The sequence below is a fragment of the Actinia tenebrosa genome, unplaced genomic scaffold (assembly GCF_029948245.1).
Source record: "Actinia tenebrosa isolate PJP-AT-01 unplaced genomic scaffold, QUT_ActTen_1.0 PGA_scaffold6__47_contigs__length_16458017, whole genome shotgun sequence".
Taxonomy (NCBI): domain Eukaryota; kingdom Metazoa; phylum Cnidaria; class Anthozoa; order Actiniaria; family Actiniidae; genus Actinia; species Actinia tenebrosa.
Window position 1 is genome coordinate 9165408 of NW_028292583.1, and position 12372 is coordinate 9177779.

The window sequence follows — 12372 nt, forward strand, 5'->3', positions numbered from 1 at the left end:
CGAGAGACATATTTCCACGAGACTGGATTTCCTGTGGTTTTAAGTCCGCTAACAAAGTGTACTGTGGGACCTTAAGCATGGCGGACGAAGAAGAAGGTTATCGATGGTTAAATGAATATGAAAAAACTTGGTTAGTGTACAAGAAAGAAAAGAATCTTTTTAGGATCTTTGACACAGACATCTTCTGAATTTGGTTGCCTAGTTATTAAGCTCCTTTGTATTTGACTATAGGGAAGAAATCCGAGAAGATAATGAAGGATCTTTGCAAAGTTTGGTGGACGAGCTCATCCATCGTAACAAAAGAAAGAGGTAAGATCGAAACTTGTAAAATATTAAATTTTAATAATATTGACTACTGCAGAAATATGTTATCCTTTCATTTGTCTGCCAGGCTAGCACTACTAGCACTACTAAGCATGACAGAGGTCCTTCATTACATGCATAAACTTCATTTACCAAAATGGTTTCTTTTTTAAGCGCTATAATTAGCGTTATCAGTAATCTTTCTTTTAAATGATTTGCAAAATAATACAAATCCTATATTTTACGATTGACAAGCCAAATTCAAATGTCTGGGGCACAGGGAGCCCAATTTAGATAAAAGAGAAAGGTAAAAAAGTCAGAAAAATAACGACTTTCATTATTTGTAAATGAATGAAAAATCGACCAACAAATGCACAAGATATTTTTAATGTGCATTTTTTTCCTTTATGATTTCCCTAAAATCTTCTATAGGCTCTTCTATATATAGGAAAACTGCTACAAGGGTTATAACTTCAAACCACCATATTTTACATATGACACACTTCAAACCATGATTTCACCATCCTTTAGCTCTTGAACTTCCAATAAGATAAAATGGAATTTCATGTGAACAGTTTAGCTCTGTCGATCAGAGTCCTTGGGGTGCATGTTATGTCGTAGCTTCCATGTTGGCTGACTACAAAGCATTGCTCATTAAGGTTCTATTGTTATATCAACCAATTTGGCGGCTGTTTCAGTGTTTAAATATTCACAAATACCAACAGAAAAGTAAAGAATGCACAACTTCAACAATACAAACATTTTGAAACTCAACGGACCTTGACTGGAACACATGAATATTCTGCACAAACTTGAGGCTAACCCTGTGCAAATGAGTCTGTAATCAAGAAACACGGCGGTAATTTGGAATTCGAAAGGGGTCTATTGTGTCCTGCATTTGAATGATGGCAGAATGATGTAGCAATACTTCTAGATATAGATGGCATATAACATCATAGGAAAATCATATAGAAATTATTTTGCCACATGCGGAAAAAATATTGTACAGCATTTTGATCAATTTTTTCACTTCAATTTTTACATTTTTTCACTATTTTGCATGACCTTGAATAAAAACATTTATCAAAACTGATTAGTTTCCCTATTTTATTTTCACCTTTCACATTTATCTAAATTTTGGGGTCCCTGTGGTCTGGGGCTGATTGGTTAACTAAGATAATGAGTGCAATAACCAATGTACATCAAACCTCACAAAGCACTCTAAGTAAGTACTGCAAAAATGAAACTGGGATATCAAAGAAACTATCATAAAAAAATCTCATAATTTCATCTGTGGAAATACTTGCATGCATTTCCATAGAAAGTGTACAACAAAAAATTATCAGATGAAAATGATTAGGCAAGCCCAAAAAGTGTACACTGTAAATACTCAGTTTCCCATTAGGTTTTTTGCTAGAAGGTCATGCTCATGCTCATAAATTGCCACTTTTCTCCAGTGTTTGAAAACAATTGAACTACTAAACAGTCTCATTTTCATTTCTTTTTTCCTGCTTTTTGTCAATGTTATAGGGCTTTTTCAAGACCAGGAAATGTCAGGCTTGGCATGGTAAGAAAGTTGCTTTTATGTTGTTTCTTTACTGTCTCAAAACATACAAATTGTTGTCTACATTCCTAAGCCACGGTTTGATAAAAGAACATACGAAAGCAAACTAGGAACCTTTTTAAGCAAAATCACACAGGAAAACAAAGAAAATTTGAAATAAATATAAAGTACAAAAATAAAATTTGTTTATAGGGCGAATTCAAGTATTTTTAAGCGTCAAGAAAAAATCAAGTTGCACATGCCTTTAGGAATGCAGTGGAATATGTTGATACTTGTGGTGGGACCATGGTATGCTTCTTTTTGCAGCCTTTCCACAATACAGTGGATTCCATAGTGTTTTCTTTTCTTTGAAATGATTGAAAAACCAGCAGTACACATATGCTGAGAGTACAGTCTTAAAAAATAACCCCCATATTTGATTTGAAACTTATTTATTGTCATTTAACTAATGCTATTATAATTATCTCTTTCAGATGCGACATATGTATTTAATTATTGATATGTCTAAAGCAATGGAAGAGGCTGACTTGAAACCAACAAGACTAAATTGTACTGTCAAGGTAAGTTGAGACTTTCTTTACTAGAAACTATTATTTATTTACATGCAGATGTTTGAAAAGTTAAAAAAGTCAATCCAAAGGGGAACACTTATCCCCTAAAACCTTTAAATTGACTGTGATACAATGCAACATCGGCACTCCCAGATGTCATGTTGGCCATTTGTCAATCAACCACCCGGTTAACTCAGTTGGTAAAATCGTCGGTCTGTTGTGCAGGAGGTCATGGTTCAAGCCTCAGCCAGACCAACACTCAGCACTCAACACTCTTAAGATAACTGAGGAGATGGTGCTGCCTTTGTAATTACTTCTGCAAATGGTTAGACTTTCAAGTTTTCTTGGACAAGGATTTAAAACTCTAGGCCCTGTCTCCCAACCCTTCCTAACCTAAAGTAAAATGGGGGACATAAAAGAACCTGTTGAATTATTTGTATATTAAGAGTAGGGGATTGTCTCCCAGTTCAACAGCCTATCCCAATTTGGAGGCATAATACTAATCTACTAACAATTCACACTCATGATTGTAAGCTGTACGGCTGCTAATATCACCTTATCCACTGGTCATAAATGTAAAGCGCATTGAAATGCACTATATAAGGAACTCCCATTATGTTTGTCGGCCATTTGTCAATCATTTCATGCCATGTATCAACTGTTTCACTGCCATTTGCCAACCACTTCAAACTATTACCAATAGTCGACTGTTTGTCTGTTTCACAATAGTAGTCTAATAGCCACACAGAAGCCGGGTCATAGTGGACTTGATGAAGTCTACTAAAACATTATACATCGTAATCTTATTTCACTTAGCATGTTAGATTATTATTAATTATGACTTTTCATCTACACAGCTACTAGAGAATTTTATAACAGAATACTTTGATCAAAATCCAATATCACAGGCAAGCACAGACATATGGTTGTGTTTTGAAATTTTATAATATTCTTTTGTTGTTGTTGATCTAACATTGCTAGATTATATAGATCTATGACATAATCAATATGACTATTATTTATACTAATCTCTCATTATTTTTACTATATTTTATTGTCTACAAATTATCAATTATTGCTATATTGTTATTATGGCATTGTTGATCTTCTGTTCCATTGTCCAGGCTGGAAAAGCAACATTTGTTTTTGTCTGTAACTACACAATTTAAAGGATTACCACCATAACAAGCAACCAATTGTTTAACTTTAATGAATAAAAATTTACTGCTTAGTCTGAATAATTTATAATTTTTATGTCACATAGTAAGATATTTTTTCAATATTGTTAATTTTGTTCATTTAGTACTGAATTTTATCTATATCTTATTTTATTTTATTTTTTAATATGATTGCATTATATTTTATCCATCATGAAAATCACACCCATCAGTGATATATAAGGCCATCCTCATCAAATCACCATCATCATCATCATTGTCAACATCATCATCATCATCATCACTCATTTTTGTTTTATTCTTGTGACGTTTGAAATGCCATTTCTTATTTATTGATATTCTATGTGTCCGTTTTATTGACAGATTGGAATAATATTAACTAGAAATAAAAGAGCTGAAAAGCTGACAGAATTGAGTGGTAAAGTGACTGATAAAACATGATCAAGCAAATCTAAAAGAAATCTAATAAGCTTTGGCTGTTGTATCACAGTGTAGGGCAATCACAACAGAGCTAGGCTCCAACTACGTGAAATCCAATAGATTGAATTGGAATTTAGAAGTTGAGGGAGAAAAGCCAGAGAACCTGGAGAAAACCCTTGAGGCACAGGAGAGGACCTACTCTACTCGTTTGCAACCTGGGTCACATTGAATCTAGAATGGTCACAGATTCTTTATTGATCTTCAATTGTCCAAGTCAACCCATTGTTGGATATTATAGTAGTATGATATCACATAAAATTATTTTTTAATTTTTTAATTTTCTTAAATATTTTTAAGGTAACCCAAAATTACACATCAAAGCTTTGCAAAAAGCTTGTTTACCCAAGATGTGTCAAGGAGAACCATCACTACAAAATTCATTGTTAGTTGCTGCAAACTCACTAAGGTAAATTGGTGACAAAATTTACATCATAATGGAATAAGGGAAATTATCAATCCATTAATTTTGTGCTAGCCTGCATGTAACCCAACTGCAACTAATCAGAATTAAAATGGTCCACAAATCAGCATAAGATTCCCTGTCCTGGCACCAAGTGTAGTTGCATTATTACATGTATATTATAAGATAGGCTGTAATAGACCCCTTCACAGTTCCCTGTGCCATCTTGAAAGGTAACTGTGGCTTCACATTGAAGCAAGACAAACAGTGACCTTGCAATGATAGAGACCTTTTTTAACACAGTGGACAATTATTCACATGTCTCTATCATTGCAAACTCACCATTCATCTTGCTTCGATGCTAAGGCACAGCTACCTTTCAAGACAGTGCAGGGAACTGTGAAAGGGACTATTGGCTATTAAGGTGGCTGCCTACTTTTGAACGTTCGAATTGAGCCCACGATGAGCGCGCGCTCAAAAACCGCTGAAAAATCTACAAGATTTTATTGAAGAACCATACAGGGCAAAACCCTCAAATTTTGCACGGGACTCTATTTTTTAATAGCTCATTTGAAAAAACTCCTAAAAATCTCAGTTTTATCAACATTTTAGAAAAAGTTTAAATCAGTAACACATGAAAAAATAGATTTTTGTAGGGATTTTTGTTCGACTTTATGAGATTTTTTAAGGGCACTGAAACTAAAAAATATGACAAATCAATGTATTTTTTTGTATTTTTGTCGAAAATATCCATGTATTATTGTAGAATGATTGACTAGCCTTCATTCGTGCAATCATAGAGTCTGCAAATAACTATTATCTTATGAATCTTAATTTTTGTCTTATCACTTCCGGTGGTGCAATTTTTACTCCGAAAGCTCGTGCGTAGACTTCCATTAAATGCTGATTATCTCGAAAACGAGCTCGGGACACCCTATTTTTCTTTCCAGATTTGGAATCAGCATTAAATTTCAATTTGGAAAATCGAAGTTTTAAAAAAAGTTTAAATCAATTTCCAAAAGTAACCTTAAGTCAATTTTATTGTTACTCAGCCACGGACAATCAAGACTTATCAGTTTTGTAAGAATGAATTGACATAGCAGATAGAGCCAGTCAAAGCCTATCATATTAATAATGCAACCACTTTAGGTGTCTAGGGAAAGGAATCTTGCATTGATACAACCATAATTAAACAAGTTAGAATAAAAAGTTAATTCCTTACACATTTATAAATTCCCTAGTACAGTAGGTACATTGCCTTGCCAGTTGATCTGAATCCTGACATGATATTTCTCCAGTACAGATGAATTTCTATGATAATATTATTCTTGTTTTGTCCTAGGCACATGCCAAGCCATGCAAGCAGAGAAGTGTTGATTCTCTTGGGAAGTCTTACATCTTGTGATCCTGGAGACATTGATGAAACAGTTCAGGTAAACAAACTGTGGATTACTAAAACTACTTTAACATATGTAAATGCACCTTCTAAATACGCTGAGACACTTTAAAAACCAATGGATTATAGCCGTGTCAAGGAAATGGTTTGGATTCTCTTCAACTGTGAAGACAATGTTGTCATGGTAACTGTTTAAAGATTCAAGTAGATGGTTGGGCTGATTCTTATTACGAGTTGAGAAACAATCATCAACATATCTTTTGCAGATCTTAGGAGTGTGTGATGGTATGATATCATTTTCCAGTTTACACATGAAGATGTTGACGAGCACAGGCAAAAGGGAATTCCCCATTTCACAGTCATCTCTTTGTTTATATAATATTGTTTCTCGACTCATAATAAGAATCAGCCCAACCATCTACTTGAATCTTTAAGCAGTTACCATGACAACATTGTTTTCACAGTTGAAGAGAATCCAAACCATTTCCTTGACACGGCATTCACATATAATGGAAACTGTCAAACCTCATTTAGAAATTCAAGATTTTTATGTCAATCCTTGTTGCAGTCTGTTGTGGAACAAAATATTAGATGCTCAATCATTGGTCTAGCTGCTGAAATGAGGGTTTGTAAGACAATTTGTAATAAAACACAAGGTAAATTGATTAGTTATGTATTATATACGTTGTTATTTTAATGCTGTTAATTACCATGCATGGCTTATGAACTGGATATCATAGGAAAAATTAAATATATTTAGTCCTTACCACACCTTATCCTTTTATCTTCTCATTCTAAGGTGAATCATAGTATTTTAATCAATGAAAATATAATGGATTTTTAGGTCTAGAAGTTGACTTAGCCTTGTATGATGGTAAAACAACAGAATCTTGCTCTTCCAATTAATTTTTTTCTTGTGCAAATCATTTAAATTTTTTTCATCCATCCAGCATGACTATTGTTGACCCCATGATTTGGAATTGAATTAAAGGCTTATAAGTTTGTACAGTCATGCAGTTGCTTAAGTGTATCTTCAAGTATGCCAACTTTATTTAGCTTTATTTAGCTTATTCTGTTATAAAGGACTCTGTTACAGCACTGCCCAAATATGTTTAAACTTAAATTTAATGTTGTCATTATTTTTATCAAGATGCTGTAGCTGTGGAATATACTATAAAGGGAAAATATTGCGATGAAAGCGCTGCACTTATAATGTATCCACATCCTTTTGCCTCACCATCCTCTGAATGCTGTGATCATACTTTGGGGTGTCACTCTGTAAAAAGATTGGGAATCAATTCCAATTTGCCTGTAATATAGATACTGAATAATATTGTAAGTCCCTCAACATGATTTGACAATTTGGCTTTGATATACAAATGTTATTGATTGTGTTTACTGTAGGAAAGTACAAAGTCATTCTTGATGAAAAACACTATAAAGATCTGCTAATGGAACAGGTTACTCCACCAGCAGCCAAGGTTAATATAAAAGACATATTACCATAATGAGATATTATTATATTTGAAAGGACAATGGAAACTAGTGATGGGAACTGTGTTGGCTGTGTATTTTATTTTCCAAATTGTACCCTGGGCTTCAGATACTAGCTTACTTGTTCCAGTGCTTCTAGGGCTATTAAGGCATTTAAATGCTCACTGCCACCAAGGCAGAAAACATGTTTATTATAGTAGAATATAAAGATATATTTTAAAATATTTTTTTCCATTCCAGTATCCTAAATCCTATCATTCATTCTGTTTTCTGTCTCTGACTGTGGTGCATTATGCTGGAATAACAAATTGCTGAACAAAAACAAAAAATGCAAAAGAAAATAAAAAGTAAATGGGAAAACATAAATAGCTTTTATTAATGTCCTTGGTATGGATATGGAATAACTGTGTCCTCAGCCTTAAAAACAGATCTCGGCCTTTATAATTATATTCATGATCTTGGGCATAGTTTTGCCCTGTCAGGACCTCCTGGGCAGTAAGGCACCTCTATATCACAATCACTGTAGTTCTAGAGCAAGAATGATTTCATTGCTGTTTTTGTTGTTTGAAGGCTGATACAGAAGCAGCTTTGATCAGAATGGGTATGTTAACTATTGTCCTAATAGAGTACAAACACTATAAGTGTGTAACATAAATACCACTAAATACTGCTAAATTATGCTAATCCTATTGTTTTCTATTGTTTAATTAGCACTATTTACTACTAAGTAGTGCAAAGTGTTGCACACTTTTAGTGTTTGTACTCTACTGAACCTTATGTTATGTACTGCTACTTTGAGTACGTGTGTTTTAATATTGCAAAATGCACATCTGTTGCTTCTCTTTTTTCTTTTAGATAGCTAATCTTGTTGCTGCTCCTGGTTTTAGGCCTAGACTTTGGGGAAGAAATTTCAAAATTTTAAAATTAATTTCAAATTTAGTGCATTAAGTTTGCAAATGTTGTCAATGCAGTAAAACATTTTTATTGTTTAATAAGGTTTCCCTCAACATATGGTCAAGGGACCTCCATCACTGTGTATGTGGTAAGTAAACCTTCAATACAGAATGATGCACATACACAAAGCCACATAACCCCAGTCTGAATGCAACAAAATAAAAATTGACAATAATATTGTTTTTCCCTTTAGTCATTTAGACAATGACTACAGTACAAAAGGGTTGAACACAAGAGGTTTTTTCTGTCCTCAGGTAAATTTTTGATGTTTAAATCATTACTATACTGCTATTGCCAATATTCCACAAACTTAGACATTTAAATAGCTTGTTGTAAAATTAGTTTTTTGGTACCATCAATGGAAATTAATCAGTCTGCATGTTTTATATTTTTGACTGACGTTAGTTCCCTCAGTTGAAATTCACTGCTATCAATGGAAGCGGACAGTGCACACTTTACTATATATTTAATTTTTTATATCTTTCTAGTGTAAAAGCAAGTACTGTGATCTTCCTGTTGAGTGTAAAGTCTGTGGTAAGCTCGTATTATTTAATGACAAGCAAAAAATAAAACCACTTTGTTGAACAGAACTTTTACAATGCATTACATCAAAATAAAGCTATTGGCCTGTTCAACCAATTATGCTGCATTCTGGTCAATAATAGGACATGGTTTCTTTACTGTGATGTAGTTTACTGGTTTCCTTACTTCATACATATACATGTGTAATGAACAAAACCAGTTTGTGGGTAGACAGGAAGGTCACCAACTATAGTGTATAATCATGCATAATCAGCATGATTAATTCCTTGTTTCTTCCATTTTATTTAGGTTTAACCTTAGTGTCAGCACCTCATCTTGCTCGCTCATATCAACACTTGTTTCCATTTCCACAATACATAGAAGAACATTTAACAATCAGCACAGAAGTACGGTAAGAAATAAGCACCTTTCATGGTCTGATATTTTCCCTAATAACCCTAACTTATATTCCGATGATGCTTAAATCTACCACTTCTCCTAATAAAATGAATTTATGTTCTTCTCTTGCTTAGGAAATGTCAAGCATGTCAGATTATTTTAAGAGAAAAATCTGTAAGTTGATGGGCGAAATAAATATCAATGTAATGTAATAATATTGCATGAGGCAATATTAAGCACAGCTTGTGGACTGAAACCATGCTGTGCAGTTCTGACTACTAGTATCGGCCGTTGGGTTACATGCAGTTGTTTAAACACATTGATGCTGAGAAATGAGTAGGGTGTGTACATAGGATCACCTGTCCCTTGTGTCCCTTACCCAGACATGAGTAGGGTGTGTACATGGGATCACCTGTCCCTTGTGTCCCTTACCCAGACATGAGTAGGGTGTGTACATAGGATCACCTGTCACTGGTGTCCCTTACCCAGACATGAGTAGGGTGTGTACATAGGATCACCTGTCCCTTGTGTCCCTTACCCAGAAATGAGTAGGGTGTGTACATGGGATCACCTGTCCCTTGTGTCCTTACCCAGACATGAGTAGGGTATATACATAGGATCACCTGTCCCTTGTGTCCCTTACCCAGACATGAGTAGGGTCTATACATAGGATCACCTGTCCCTTGTGTCCTTACCCAGACATGAGTAGGGTGTGTACATAGGATCACCTGTCACTGGTGTCCTTACCCAGACATAAGTAGGGTGTGTACATAGGATCACCTGTCCCTTGAGTCCTTTCCCAGACATGAGTAGGGTGTGTACATAGGATCACCTGTCACTGGTGTCCTTACCCAGACATAAGTAGGGTGTGTACATAGGATCACCTGTCCCTTGAGTCCTTACCCAGACATGAGTAGGGTGTGTACATGGGATCACCTGTCCCTTGTGTCCCTTACCCAGACATGAGTAGGGTATGTACATAGGATCACCTGTCCCTTGTGTCCCTTACCCAGACATGAGTAGGGTGTGTACATAGGATCACCTGTCCCTTGTGTCCTTACCCAGACATAAGTAGGGTGTGTACATAGGATCACCTGTCACTGGTGTCCTTACCCAGACATAAGTAAGGTGTGTACATAGGATCACCTGTCCCTTTGAGTCCTTACCCAGACATGAGTAGGGTGTGTACATAGGATCACCTGTCACTGGTGTCCTTACCCAGACATAAGTAGGGTATGTACATAGGATCACCTGTCACTGGTGTCCTTACCCAGACATAAGTAGGGTGTGTACATAGGATCACCTGTCACTGGAGTCCTTACCCAGACATAAGTAAGGTGTGTACATAGGATCACCTGTCCCTTGAGTCCTTAACCAGACATGAGTAGGGTGTGTACATAGGATCACCTGTCCCTTTGAGTCCTTACCCAGACATAAGTAGGGTGTGTACATAGGATCACCTGTCACTGGTGTCCTTACCCAGACATAAGTAGGGTGTGTACATAGGATCACCTGTCACTGGTGTCCTTACCCAGACATAAGTAGGGTGTGTACACAGGATCACCTGTCCCTTGAGTCCTTACCCAGACATGAGTAGGGTGTGTACATGGGATCACCTGTCACTGGTGTCCTTACCCAGACATTAGTAGGGTGTGTACATAGGATCACCTGTCCCTTTGAGTCCTTACCCAGACATGAGTAGGGTGTGTACATAGGATCACCTGTCACTGGTGTCCTTACCCAGACATAAGTAGGGTGTGTACATAGGATCACCTGTCACTGGTGTCCTTACCCAGACATAAGTAGGGTGTGTACATAGGATCACCTGTCCCTTGAGTCCTTAACCAGACATGAGTAGGGTGTGTACATAGGATCACCTGTCCCTTTGAGTCCTTACCCAGACATGAGTAGGGTGTGTACATAGAATCACCTGTCACTGGTGTCCTTACCCAGACATAAGTAGGGTGTGTACATAGGATCACCTGTCACTGGTGTCCTTACCCAGACATAAGTAGGGTGTGTACATAGGATCACCTGTCCCTTGAGTCCTTACCCAGACATGAGTAGGGTGTGTACATGGGATCACCTGTCACTGGTGTCCTTACCCAGACATAAGTAGTGTGTGTACATAGGATCACCTGTCCCTTGAGTCCTTAACCAGACATGAGTAGGGTGTGTACATGGGATCACCAGTCCCTTGTGTCCTTACCCAGACATAAGTAGGGTGTGTACACAGGATCACCTGTCCATTGAGTCCTTACCCAGACATGAGTAGGGTGTGTACATGGGATCACCTGTCCCTTGTGTCCCTTACCCAGACATGAGTAGGGTGTGTACATAGGATCACCTGTCACTGGTGTCCTTACCCAGACATAAGTAGGGTGTGTACATAGGATCACCTGTCCCTTGAGTCCTTGCCCAGACATGAGTAGGGTGTGTACATGGGATCACCTGTCCCTTGTGTCCCTTACCCAGACATGAGTAGGGTGTGTACATGGGATCACCTGTCCATTGAGTCCTTAGCCAGACATGAGTAGGGTGTGTACATAGGATCACCTGTCCCTTGTGTCCCTTACCCAGACATGAGTAGGGTGTGTACATGGGATCACCTGTCCCTTGTGTCCCTTACCCAGACATGAGTAGGGTGTGTACATAGGATCACCTGTCACTGGTGTCCTTACCCAGACATAAGTAGGGTGTGTACATAGGATCACCTGTCCCTTGAGTCCTTGCCCAGACATGAGTAGGGTGTGTACATGGGATCACCTGTCCCTTGTGTCCCTTACCCAGACATAAGTAGGGTGTGTACATAGGATCACCTGTCCCTTGAGTCCTTACCCAGACATAAGTAGGGTGTGTACATAGGATCACCTGGGGTGTGCACATTGATTCAGGGATGGTTGGTTCTCAAGACTCACAGTAATTTTTATGTTTTTCATTAGGCCTCCACGTGTACAAAATGTCAGCAGACGTTCTGTTTGGACTGTGATGCGTATATCCACGAGTCCTTGCATGCCTGCCCGGGATGTGTAGCTAAAGAAATATCACAATGCATCGACTTGTAGTAACAACACTTCAAATGTATAAAGAATATCTTGAGCAATTATTAAAATGTTAAATTATTTTGTCTC

The 12372-nt window shown here is 37.0% G+C and overlaps 1 protein-coding gene across 2 annotated transcripts; it reads left to right on the top strand.

Annotated features, from left to right (window-relative positions):
- Positions 1–33: 33 nt before the first annotated feature.
- Positions 34–12366, top strand: LOC116308769 (general transcription factor IIH subunit 2). Of its 2 annotated transcripts, XM_089039214.1 has the most exons (17): positions 34–130; positions 232–309; positions 1834–1870; positions 2341–2427; positions 3276–3326; positions 3960–4014; positions 4374–4482; positions 5819–5909; positions 6441–6528; positions 7277–7353; positions 7937–7967; positions 8363–8408; positions 8514–8574; positions 8809–8854; positions 9152–9254; positions 9376–9415; positions 12184–12366. In XM_089039214.1, the coding sequence occupies exons 1-17, from the start codon at positions 78–80 to the stop codon at positions 12304–12306; spliced, it is 1176 nt and encodes a 391-aa protein (XP_088895340.1). In that variant the 5' UTR covers positions 34–77; the 3' UTR covers positions 12307–12366. The 2 variants fall into 2 exon arrangements, with proteins under 2 accessions (XP_088895340.1, XP_088895341.1); XM_089039215.1 differs by lacking the exon at positions 3276–3326.
- Positions 12367–12372: the final 6 nt, after the last annotated feature.

What these genes read in the sequence shown, in the direction of transcription:
- LOC116308769 (XM_089039214.1), top strand. Translation starts at nt 78, where the DNA reads ATGGCGGACGAAGAAGAAGGTTATCGATGGTTAAATGAATATGAAAAA. An exon ending in AATTTGTAATAAAACACAAG is followed by an intron (nt 6,529 to 7,276) that starts GTAAATTGATTA and finishes TGTTTACTGTAG; the next exon opens with GAAAGTACAAAGTCATTCTT. An exon ending in GAGGTTTTTTCTGTCCTCAG is followed by an intron (nt 8,575 to 8,808) that starts GTAAATTTTTGA and finishes ATATCTTTCTAG; the next exon opens with TGTAAAAGCAAGTACTGTGA.